We start from the raw sequence: 12,128 nt of genomic DNA on the forward strand, positions 1-12,128 counted from the left end.
CAGAATGTTTTTTATTTTTTTATTTTTTATTTTTTTTATTTTTTTATTTTTTTTTCAGAATGTTTTTTAAAAGGCGCTGTTAAGAGGATGAAAAGGCAAGCTTTATTTTTTAACTTTATTTTTTTTTAAGATTTTTATTTATTTATTCATAGAGACACAGAGAGAGAGAGAGGCAGAGACACAGGCAGAGGGAGGAGGAGGCACCATACAGAGAGCCTGATGTGGGACTCGATTCAGGGTCTTCAGGATCACGCTCTGGGCTGCAGGCGGCGCTAAACCGCTGGGCCACCGCGCCCGGGAGACAACTTTAAATAACATATCTAATAAATGGCTTATAGGCAAGTTAAACAACTCTTGAAACTCAGTCATAAGAAAATCCAATTAAAAATTGAAGATTTGAACAAACACTTCGCCAAGATATAAGGATGGCAAACACGCACACGAAACGATGTTCAACAGTAGTCATTAGGGAAATGCAAATTAAACTCACAGTGAGACACTTAGAATGCCTAAAGTCAGTGACCAGGTCGACTGTTGGCATGAATGAACTGTGACTCTCATATACCAAGAGTGGGAATGTAACCAAAGCGAGGATCACTTTGAAAAAAATGTGCCAGTTTCCTGAAAAGTTCAATGTACACTTACTTACCATATGATCCTGCCAGTCCATTCCTCGTTTTTGTGGCTTACCAAAGAGAGATGAAAACAAGTGTTTCCACAGAGACTTATACATGAATGTTCTAGCAGTCTTACAGCTTCATTTGTTGTAGCTAAAGACTAGAAGCAACGCGAATGTCCCCTAACAGGGAGTTATGTGAACTCTTATTTAAACTGAGGCACTAGACATTCCCAACCTATACAAAATTTGTAACTTTGTGTGTGGAGAACAAAGGCAAAAGAAAAATTAAATTTCCTTTGCCGCACGTTGACAAGTATTTAAGATAGGCAGGGTGACCTACCTCCAGGAACTCAACTGGTTCTATGCTAATACTTTGCTAAAGGCAAAAGGCAACCTTAGCTTGACATTAGCCTGACCTCCAGGATGCTGTCTTCTTTAACATAGAAAAAATCCCTTTGGAAATTTCCTTTATCTCTACCTCCCCTCTCCCCACCATCTATGTTGGCAATCATCCTCCAAGCATATGGCCCACTGATGTACATCTGAAGGGTCTCATGACTAAAGTTTTACTAGACAGTAGTAAATAACCCCTCAAGATCCTGCAAACCTGGCTTCTAAATTCCTTAGAGACTTATGTACGCTACCCCTAACCCCCTCCCCCGCAACTTGAAAGTATAGAATTGGTCACTCCTCACAACCCCAGTGCAGCTCCTTCTGCCCAAGGGTCCTGTCCCCATGCTTTAATAAAACTTTTTGCACTGAAGACGTCTCAAAAATTCTTTCTTGGCCGTTTGCTCCCAGATCCCAAGATTTCACATCAGTATCTATGTGTAATTTTTGTGTAGCTATCTTTCATCACATTCTCAAAGAGGTCTTTGAGAAACGGAGGGAGTTAAGTCACTACTTTTGAGGAATCTAATTAATATAATGAAAATTTATGATCTTATCCAATATTAGATTTTATGTCAACTTTTTTTTTTTAAGAACACCATTTAAGAATACACAATGTGTAGAAGATCTCAGATACACCTCACAGTGGAGGAGATACTCCAGTGTGTTTTTCCAATACTACCAATTCTCCAATTCTCAGCATACACAGACTAGGTGTTTGACAACTTAGCTCAATTCTGACATTATGCACTTGGAGGACGGGGCAGGCCCCACAGATGAGAGGCTCACTCACACAAAACTGCACTTTTCGGGATCCCTGGGTGGTGCAGCGGTTTGGTGCCTGCCTTCAGCCCAGAGCGCGATCCTAGAGACCCGGGATAGAATCCCACGTCAGGCTCCGGGTGCATGGAGCCTGCTTCTCCCTCTTGCCTCTCTCTGTGTGTGACTATCATAAATAAATAAAAATTTAAAAAAATAGTTTAAAAAAAAACTGCACTTTTCCCTCCTGCTTTAGATGCCATGTCCGGACTGTCACCTCGTCTATGACTGGCTCTAGTTGGAAGGTTCCTGCAATCCCTTTCTTGGGTTTGATTAATCTGCCAGAGTGGCCCACAGAACTCCACATTTATTTATATTTACCAGTTTACTATAAAGGATATAGAACAACCAGATGAAGAGGTACAGAGGGGACAGTCTGAAAGGGCTCCCATGGAACTGGGGTGTATCACCATCCCAGCATATAGATATTTTCACTAATTGGGAAGCTTATCAATCTTGTTCAAGAATTTTCAGAGGGGAGCCTGGCTGGCTCAGCTGGTGGAGCATGCCACACTTGATCTCAGGGTTGTGAGTTTGAGCCCATGCTCAAGGTAGAGATTACTTTAAAAAGAAAAATCTTAAAAAAAAAAAAAAAAAAAAAAAAGCTTTCACAGAGCTTCGTCAGCAGCACCCCTCCATCTTCCTCTTCCAGAGGCTGGTAAGCAGAGCTGAAAGCTCCCATCTTCTAACCATTTGGTATTCCTGGTGACCAGTTCCACTCTGAGCCTATATATAATAGGTCCACCCTGAGTCACCTCATTTACTGTAAGCTCAAAAGAGCTTTCTCATGAATGACAAAAAACACTCAAATCATCCAGGAAATTCCAAGGGTTTGAGGAGCTTTGTCTCAGGACCAGGGTCCAAAGACCAGATATCTTTCTTTTCATACCACACACAGCCTCTTGGATTGCTGTCCTCAGCCCAGGGATTCCCCTTCTCTGGTCAGTGGACCTTCTGCAGGGCCACAGTTGTTCGGACCCAAAAGAGAAACTGACCCACGGCAGGGAAAAGAACAATGTAAGTGGGGAATATGAAACTGTAATTGAAACCAATTAAAAGCAGAAAGCTGAACAACAATCAAAATGTATTGATGCCTTTCTTTGCAAGGCTCGATTTTCAACTAAGTAAATTTTCCCTCTTCCGCACACCTCCCCTCCTCCCCTCTGGGTCTTTTATTTCAGGAACCCCATGCCGCTCTGAACACATGACCAACAAGCCTGGCAACAGGGACACAACTCCTGCCGAAACTGAAACTGGCTGGATCCTGTATTTCCCTCTCACAGCCCCCAGACCCTTCCTTCTGGCAGGCCTCCTCTGCCCAGGGAAGCAATAAAGCTATTTGATGTGGGGAACCGGCAGGTTTCCTTGGACAAGTCCTTGAGGCATGCAGAGTGACATTCTTCTAGGGACTCAGCTGCCTCGATGTTGATGTTGATACTTTGCTAGGATCAAGAGGCCACTTTATTAGCTTGATCTCTCCTTGGAGTCTACTTTAACATATAAACGTTCCTCTGGAGACTTCCTTTATTTCCCCACGATACATGTTGGCAATCACTCCCCAAGCATATGATCTACCGATATACGTCTCAAGGGTCTCATGACTGTTTTTACTAAACAGTACTAGAGGCATTTTCCTCAAGATAGCTAGCCCCCTCTGGAGCCTGGAAACCTTGTTTCCAAACTACCTGGGAGGTTTACACTATCTCTAATCCCCGCTCCCAGCTTGAAAGTATATAATGGGCCGCTCCTCATGCCCCAAGGGCAGCTTTCTGCCCTGGGTCTTATCCCCAGGCTTTTTAATAAAACCATCTTTTTGCACCAAAGACATCTCAAGAATTATTTGTTGGCCATTGGTTTCAAACCCCGACACCTTTTCCTATATCACTATTGTTCCTCTTTGTCCCAAACTCTGTCTTCATGTTCTTTTTTGACTCCAAAGCTCAGAGGTCAGTTTTCAACAACATAACTTAGGACCTAATGATGATCTGACTTCTTACTTGCACAAAGATAAAACTATAGGAGCTATTTGATTTGGACATTATCTGCCCTGTGGACTTCCTAGGAAACAGGTGAAAAAGAGATGGGTAAGAAAAAGAACTTTCTGATTCCTCCTTGCTATCCCTGAGCCCGGGTCTCTGGTCCTGGTCTGTTCCAAAAACCCAGTTGTATCGCTGACCTTGGGTTCCCTAAGCACCCACAACTTGACCTTACCCCTGTAATGAATTCCCATGGCTTTGTTAGCTTAGGTAGGTTTCTATCACTTGCAACAAAAAGACTGTTAAAACAGACCTTTATCTTTAAAAGAAATCACTGGGTTCATGTCATATTGGAAAAGTAATTATTTATTATGACAAAAATAAAACTGTTGACTGAAAACAAATGAATGTTACACTGTATTGCACCATGATTGTAAATGAGCCAAATCTTGTCTAAAAGATGAACATTCCAGAGCAAACAGCATCCTTTTTCACTTGGGTGAGTAGGCATGCAAGCAACTCATTAAAACATAATTGCAGAAATAAAAAAAAATTGTGAGTACCAGCAACCTAAACTTAACATATAAAAGAAGCATTTTATGACAGTAATGAAGCTATTAAATTTAAAACACATCTTTAAACAGTCCCACCCTCAGTAGAACATGCTTTGATCCATTTTCAAGAAGTGATGATGTAAACACATTAAGTTATTGGTTTGCTCTTTTATTAATGCTATATATTAGACCAATAGCACACATCTCAGTTGCTTGGTTGGGGTTAAGAAGCAGTTTGTAGAGTGAAAGACATTCTTCTTTTCCCCCCTCTATGCAATACCATGGGACCCACAGAGAGATCCAATTCCTAATTTTGCCCGTATTGACACCATCTATTTTGATGAAGCTGATTAGCTAAGATATTGTTATGGTTTTTGTAGAAAGCCTGAAACTTGATGGATAACAAGAGTTTGTATTTAAACCTTAAGAAATGAACATAAATATAAATACACTTAGTTTTATATTCTGAGGCAAGAAGTATATTTTACAGGGCCTGCTGTTTCCTCTTTAATGCTCTAAAGCACCAATTTATACAAAGATGGCAATGTGTGATTATAATCATTATATTCTGATTAGGAGAAATCCAGGGACAAGGCTGTAATTGCTTTTAGTCTTTTTTTTTTTTAAACCATGCTCTGTGCAATAAATAGGGTAAAATTTTAAACTATTACACAATCGGAAAAAATCATAACCATCATTTTATAAATGCACACTTTTGATGAAATAGCAGCTAAACTTTTTTAAATTGAAATTAAAAATTTCGTAACTACACTGAACAGTTTACTCCAAGAGAACAAAAGAGGGGCTTGTCCAGTCCCTGAACTTCCTGAGGGAAAATATAAGAAGAATTAAAATGTTTAAGAGTCTCTTGTAAATAGGGCCAACATATGCAAATAAATCATACACAACCAAGATCAGATGAGAAACATTTGATATCTTCCCAACATGGAATGAAATATAGTCACAGTTAATATAATCAATCAAATTTTGGGGTTTTCTCTTGCCCTGATTTGGTTTTAATGAAACTAAGTAAGTACTGACTGAGCACTTGCCTGTGTGCTTTAATGAAGACAGTATGTGAATCTGCTATACCAGGTTAGTCCTGCTGGTGGCAAACAAGAATAAAATGAAACAGAATCTCCAAGGAATGCTATCCCTTGGTTGCGAATTTTGCATATTTCAAATACAGTTTGGGTGAAGGGGGTATTTATGGATGCAAATCCCACAAGCTTGAGCAAAGCACCTATGGATTGAAAAATGAGGTAACATTTTAATTGAAATTTTACAAGTTTGTTCAAGAGAACATTGCCACTCTTCTAGAACTTTGTTATCTATTCCAAAAGATATGCATTGCACATTTTATTTCTCCATTTCTAGGAGACAATGTAGATGACCAGTTTAATTAAAAAGATGTGACTGACAACACTAACAAATTCTAAAAAACCTGATCAGTCTTTGGTCCTTTGGCCACTTTAAAAGTAAGATATCTACTACAGTAAGACTGTACTTTCTTCTTAGTAACTTTAAGTGCCTTTAATGAGGATACTCACTGTTTTCATTCACATATTCTATTACTTCATATCCTTCTGAAGATTTTTCTACATCATGTTTATCTTTACTAAATCAACTGTTTTGACATTCATTTCTAGTAGGACTCTATACCTCGAAATTAACCTTCTCCCCAAATTTTACCCAATCATATGCATTTAAAACTGATTTTGGATGTGCTGAACACACTATCTTTTCTACTTTAAAATGGAGTTGATTTTTTTTTTTTTTTTAAATAGACCTTTTCTATTCAATTTTGGCCACCTAGAACTCTTAAAAAAAATGCTTTTGGGGAACCTGACTTGGATTTCAGCCTTCACAATAATGCTAAATGAGTAAGGATGAAATATTACTGAAGGAACTAACCTTGAATGTAAACTATTCTCAAAATTAGACATTTGTAAAATAGTGACAGCCTGGCTGCGCTGTCATTTCAATACTGGAAAGTCCAACAGAATTGGAGTTTGGGGTAGCATCGAAAGCCAATATACTCAAATTGAACACCAATAAAAAATAAATTTATTAATAATAATAATAATAATAATAAAGCCAATATACTATGAACTGACCACTTCTAATTTGTAAAAGCCAGGAAACAAGATATTCTCTAGAAAAGAGTATTTTAAACACAACACTGGTGTTTTTTCAGCAGCTTTCAATCATTTTCTTAGTAATATGGCTTATTTTCTGCATTGTCATTAGCTCTTAGCTCAATTGAAGCTAAGTAGCAGTTACTAGTTGATACTTTGTTTCCTTATCTGATTGTATTCATCAACTAACCAAAATGATAATGAAATGGATATCAAAGAACAGATAAAAGTGAATTTAATTTCATATTACATGTCCTTTCCTAGTATTTTTAGCTTTTCTTGATTTAATGTAGTGTTCAGGATTTTAAAACCAAAAGATATGATGGAGCTCTGGCTGGCCTAAGTTTCTCAGTATGGGGAAAACAAAGGCCATGAACAGTAACTGTCTAAGGTCAACTAGATAAGTAATGGCCATATTAAGATTCAAATCCACTTCTTTAAGACAGCCAGCACAATGTTCTACCAAATACAAGTTACCAGACTGCATTTCGAAGTGACTTTATCCCAACAAAATATGAAAAGATCCTTTAGAATTGAACTGGAAATGAAAGATTTTGGATCCAAAGCCATAGATGAAAAGTTTAGACTCATGAAGTTGGTCTTCAAAGATGAATGTCAATGGAATTTACCTATCCAAAGGCATAATACCACTACATTTTCTACTGATATAGTTTTACATAGTCAAGAATTAAATGAGTGATATAGTCACAAACAATTCCATTTCTAATCTGTCCTAAGATACACCAAAAAGATTTTTAAAAATATAAAGATTTATTGTTTTCTTTAAAATTTACTTTGCTTTGTTGATTCCCCATAGCTCTTCAGAGAATTTTTACAGCACTGCCTGCATCACTCACTGTTTCCATAGGAAAATATCTTCTTTATGCTATAGAAAATAAAAGTTAATTTATGCTTAATCAAAATGACTTTGGCTCAAAGGATAGTGCCCATTTAAAAATCATTTTTAACAATAAAACTTGAATTTATTCTCTTTCCTCTAATATAGAATAAAATTATACCTTTAAGCACACCTAACAGAACCTAAAAGCAAAAATTATGTATTTAAAACTATCAGTTTTCCAATAGATTATACATATATTATTTCAGATTTTAAGGAGTTAAATTACACTAACAGTACACATTATATAGTATATTTCCATGTAAAAGAACCTGTTAATTCTAAGAATTCCCAAATGGGCTGCAATAAGAACAGTGGGTTTAAATATGAAGAATTCAACATGCTCAAAATGAAGAAAAATGCCATGTTTGGGTGGCAGTTACATTTCAGTTCTAATAAAATATTAAAAGATTTGTTAAACTTTCTTCATCTTTCAAATAAAAGTAAAATCTAAAATAATCTCCAAAAAGTAATGTAGGTGGGTCCCTTGCTTTCCACTACTTACTAGAAACTTTGCTAGGCAACTGAAAGGGTGGTGGGGAGGGTGAATTTCGAATTATTTAATTGTCTTGTTACTCAGCTGCTAATCTGACCTCTATAGAACAGGTATAGTACAAAATTGAGAACTCATCTCAAAATGTGTAGAAAGGCACTAATTACAAATTTACATTTTTCACCAGACAGTATCTTACAGTTGATTGACAATGAATGTCAGAATCAATCCTTTAGTATTACATACTTGCTTGGGTCAAATAAAACATTCTCTTGGAGTAAAGGATAATCAGTTTTCATATCACTGTAACAGGAAAATATTAATGAAAACCTATAAAAACACTTTTTAAAAGTCTTAACATGAATTTCTATTTGAACTTTCCCAATTATTGCCACAAAAACTAGTGGGATATCGATTTCATTTTCAACACCGCTAACATAAATCATTTCTAATTCCAAACTAACAAAATGCTTTTTAAAAAAATTTAGAAAATAAATTGTATTTTAAAAAATTAAATAGCAAACTTGAATCTATACTAGTAGTTGTCTGACAAAATACAACCATTAAAAACACTTTTAATATAATGCTGATGTGGTAATATAAAAAATAACTGCATAATTTGATAGAAGAAAATTGAGCCAGCCAATCTTATTAGATAAAAGATACATTTCATAATAAGAATGGATACAGGAGTATTAAGTATATTTTCTCAGGATGAAGAGAATTATTCTCAGTAGTTATGGCTAAACTCTATGACCAAGATAGAAATCTGGCAAAGTGTGCTTTAGGTAAATGGTACCTTCATAATTCCTCCTGCTCGGTCCCCAAACACATACCACAAAGCATCCATATTGATTTACGTTTGCTCTTCTCTCATGTTCTAGACTATGGATTTTATTAAAAACAAAATTTACCCTCTACCTGGTACAGAATCACTAAAAAAAAGGTTCAAAACAAGGTTAATAAACCACTAGTTCCCAAAGTCCAGAAAGCTTTTCTCTGGCCATTTTTCAGTTCTGGGGTGTGCTACCACTAAATAGAAAGAAAATATTACCACATTCAACTAAATTAGACTAAATATAATAAATCAAGTATACTTGAAAACAGAGCAAAAGTAAAACCAATTTACAATAAAAAATATTAAAATTAAAATACCACTTCTGAACAGGTATTTTAGATACTCTTAAGAACACTGATTCCTATTTTTGACCCAAATTTAAAAAAATACTGCAAAAATGAAGTATTATTCTCTATGCATTTTATAGCTTTCGTTATGGCAAAATCACACTTGAAATAGAGGATCAAAAATATAATACTTGTCCTCCCTCTTAACAATGCACTATTTAGAGTACTGTTCATATTAGACAACTGCCTTGAAAACTTTTAATGATATGTAGTAAACTTTTGATAGATTATGACTTTTTCTTATTTTTCAAGATGTTAGTGTTAACATTCAGTCTCCTAGTAATACTGTAAAAGCTTGGATTAAACTCAGCAGTGTCCTGTAACCCAGCAAAAGACTTTAGAACATCATGTTCTAGAAAGATGGCAACTGTTTTAAACTTATCACACTATAACCTCAGATAGATTTAAGGAAAGCCATATGGTTTTCTAAGTAATATACTGCTGGTGGTAGAAACACTATTCAAATTCAGACACAATTTCAAAATTTTAAGAAATGAAATGTTTATACTTCTGCTTTAGCTATTCCCGAAAGCAGATGTGCTCTCCTTTGCAAATGGAATAGCTGAACTTTTTGCTGATAATAAAGTTGCTTATAATTGATAGTAAAATATATGCTGAGTGTCTTGTTTTGGTATTAGTGCTGGTATGCTTCAATAATTTCTGATAGTTAATGTATGTGTTGAATAATGTGACATTTTAAAAGTATCAGATTTATCAGATTTATCCAAAATATTACTATTGAAGTTGGGCTTTCATATATTTTTCCTTGGTTAGTGTTTGATCAAAACTAATCTCATGTTGGAGGCAGAAACGTGAATTTAATTCTTTAAGATAAAACAGCCTACTTAATTTCCATGCTAATAGTGACTTAAAATTATTTCATGACTGTAATAATATGGGAGAAATTAACTTAAGGGCAGTTCTCATAGATGGTTAATCTTCCTTATGTATATATATATGTATCTTTTGGGCAGATTTTTTTCTTTATAAGTTCTATCCAAAAGACAAGTGGTCTGAAGAGGGAGCAAATATTTAGTGCTGGTTAAGTTTGCAAGCAGTACCCGATGATTTCCACTACTACTCTGTCAAGCCAGTAATTATCTGGTAGGGAAAGGGGGTGGTCAAGAAATGAAAGAAGTTGGTCATTAAAGTTATTACAATACTTCAGAAAACATTAAACATATGACAAACATTTCTTACAAGGCAGTCATTGAATAATTAGATCAGCAGTCAGAAGAATTATGTTGCTGAAAACATAGTTATACATTATGTTCATCCAACTGAAGATTAGTGCATTAAAAAAAAGTTAAGAAAAAAATCTTTTATGTTCCAGTTCAGCTGCACTTGATTCAAGTGTTGCTCATAGAGGTTTGTGTTGTTATAAATTAAACATGCTGCTGCCTTAGCAGCCAAAGGTACTAGGAAAATGTTCATGTCACAGAATAAATAGAGCAGTCTCTTTTCAAGCAAAAAGTTATCTCACACCAATTCGGGAGGTCATCCACTCTAGACCTTGGCATAATCTGAAACAAAAGATAGAAGTATTTTCAAAATGGAAGTATTTATCGTTGAAAGCATACTTACTATTTTTTAAGTCTTACCCAAAAGTCGGTATTACGATAATTATTTATACAGGTAAGTGAAATATGTAGGTAATGCTACAAGAAGTGGAATTTTGAAGAGGATGATTCACTTAGACAAGAGATGTTAATCAGATTAGCTGAGTAACTGGGCAATGGTTTCAGTCTCATCTTGAAGATAACCACTTTGGCAGTTTTACCAGCAAGATTGCAAATACTTCCCTTCCGCCTTCCTTTAAGGTTAAAACTGAAGCCAGTATAGAAAGGCAATAGGAACTTCATACCCTCTGAAATTCTACAGAATGGAATCCTTAAGGATAGGTAAAAAAAAAAAAAAAAAAAAAAAATCTACATCCAGCCATCATATTACTAATAGGCTATTACTAATAAGCTATTTCTAATAGCATAACTAAGAAGGTCAAGTTGATTAGAGGATAAATAAACTCCTGGAAATCGACTAGATAAGTCACATATAACACACGAGGTTCTCTTTAGCCTACTCTATCCAAACTTAAGTTCTTAGGAAAGAAGAATACACTATTAGGAAGCATTTGTCTCGGGATCCCTGGATGGCTCAGTGGTTTAATGCCTGCCTTTGGCCCAGGGCCTGATCCTAGAGTCCCGGGATTGAGTCCCGCATTGGGCTCCTTGCATGGAGCCTGCTTCCCTATGTCTCTGCCTCTCTCATGAATAAATAAATAAAATCTTTAAAAAAAAAAAAAAAAAAAAAAAAAAGGAAGCATTTGTCTCAAATGTTGACTCTCACAAAGTATATCCCGTGAAAGGACTCTTGATAAGAAAGGAGATGTACTCTTGTGAAAAGTTGAAAGCTCATGCTTAATTAAGCCTTTACCGAAAATGTGAAATTTCTTTGAAGCATCCACTTTAATTCAGGCAACATTATAGTTTTTCCCCCAGTTAGTAAGGACAAAAGCAAGAAATGAACAGCAACTAAAAATCTGGATTGTGGGATGCCTGGGTAGCTCAGCGGTTGAGTGTCTGCCTTTGGCTCAGGGTGTGATCCTGGATTCCCGGTACTGAGTCCCACATGGGGCTCCTTGCATGGAGCCTACTTCTCCTCCCTCTGCCTGTGTCTCTTGTGAATGAATAAGTACAATCATTCATAAATAAATAAATAAATGAATGAATGAATGAATGAATGAATGATCCCTGGGTGGCGCAGCGGTTTGGCGTCTGCCTTTGGCCCAGGGCGCGATCCTGCAGACCCAGGATGGAATCCCACATCGGGCTCCCGGTGCATGGAGCCTGCTTCTCCCTCTGCCTGTGTCTCTGCCTCTCTCTCTCGCTCTCTCTGTGACTATCATAAATAAATAAAAATTAAAAATAAATAAAATAAAATAAAAATAAATAAATAAAATTGTGACAACTTAATCCAAACATTTGTTATTGACTTTTTCTGGTAAAACATTTTGTTTACATTAAAAGTTACCAAAAAATGTGTGTTACTCTGCTGAG

At 36.0% G+C, this 12,128-nt stretch overlaps 1 protein-coding gene across 4 annotated transcripts in view; it reads right to left on the reverse strand.

Annotated features, from left to right (window-relative positions):
* Positions 1-4,149: 4,149 nt before the first annotated feature.
* The window catches only part of ARL5B (ADP ribosylation factor like GTPase 5B), a 35,775-nt gene continuing 27,796 nt past the window's right edge, over positions 4,150-12,128 (reverse strand). For all 4 annotated transcript variants that reach the window (XM_025445177.3, XM_025445178.3, XM_025445176.3 and 1 more), the window contains exon 6: positions 4,150-10,595. In XM_025445177.3, coding sequence (XP_025300962.1) covers positions 10,547-10,595 — 49 coding nt within the window. In that variant the 3' untranslated portion in view covers positions 4,150-10,546. The remainder of the gene's footprint in view (positions 10,596-12,128) is intronic.

Source organism: Canis lupus, chromosome 2, assembly GCF_003254725.2.
Source record: "Canis lupus dingo isolate Sandy chromosome 2, ASM325472v2, whole genome shotgun sequence".
In the NCBI taxonomy this organism is placed as follows: domain Eukaryota; kingdom Metazoa; phylum Chordata; class Mammalia; order Carnivora; family Canidae; genus Canis; species Canis lupus.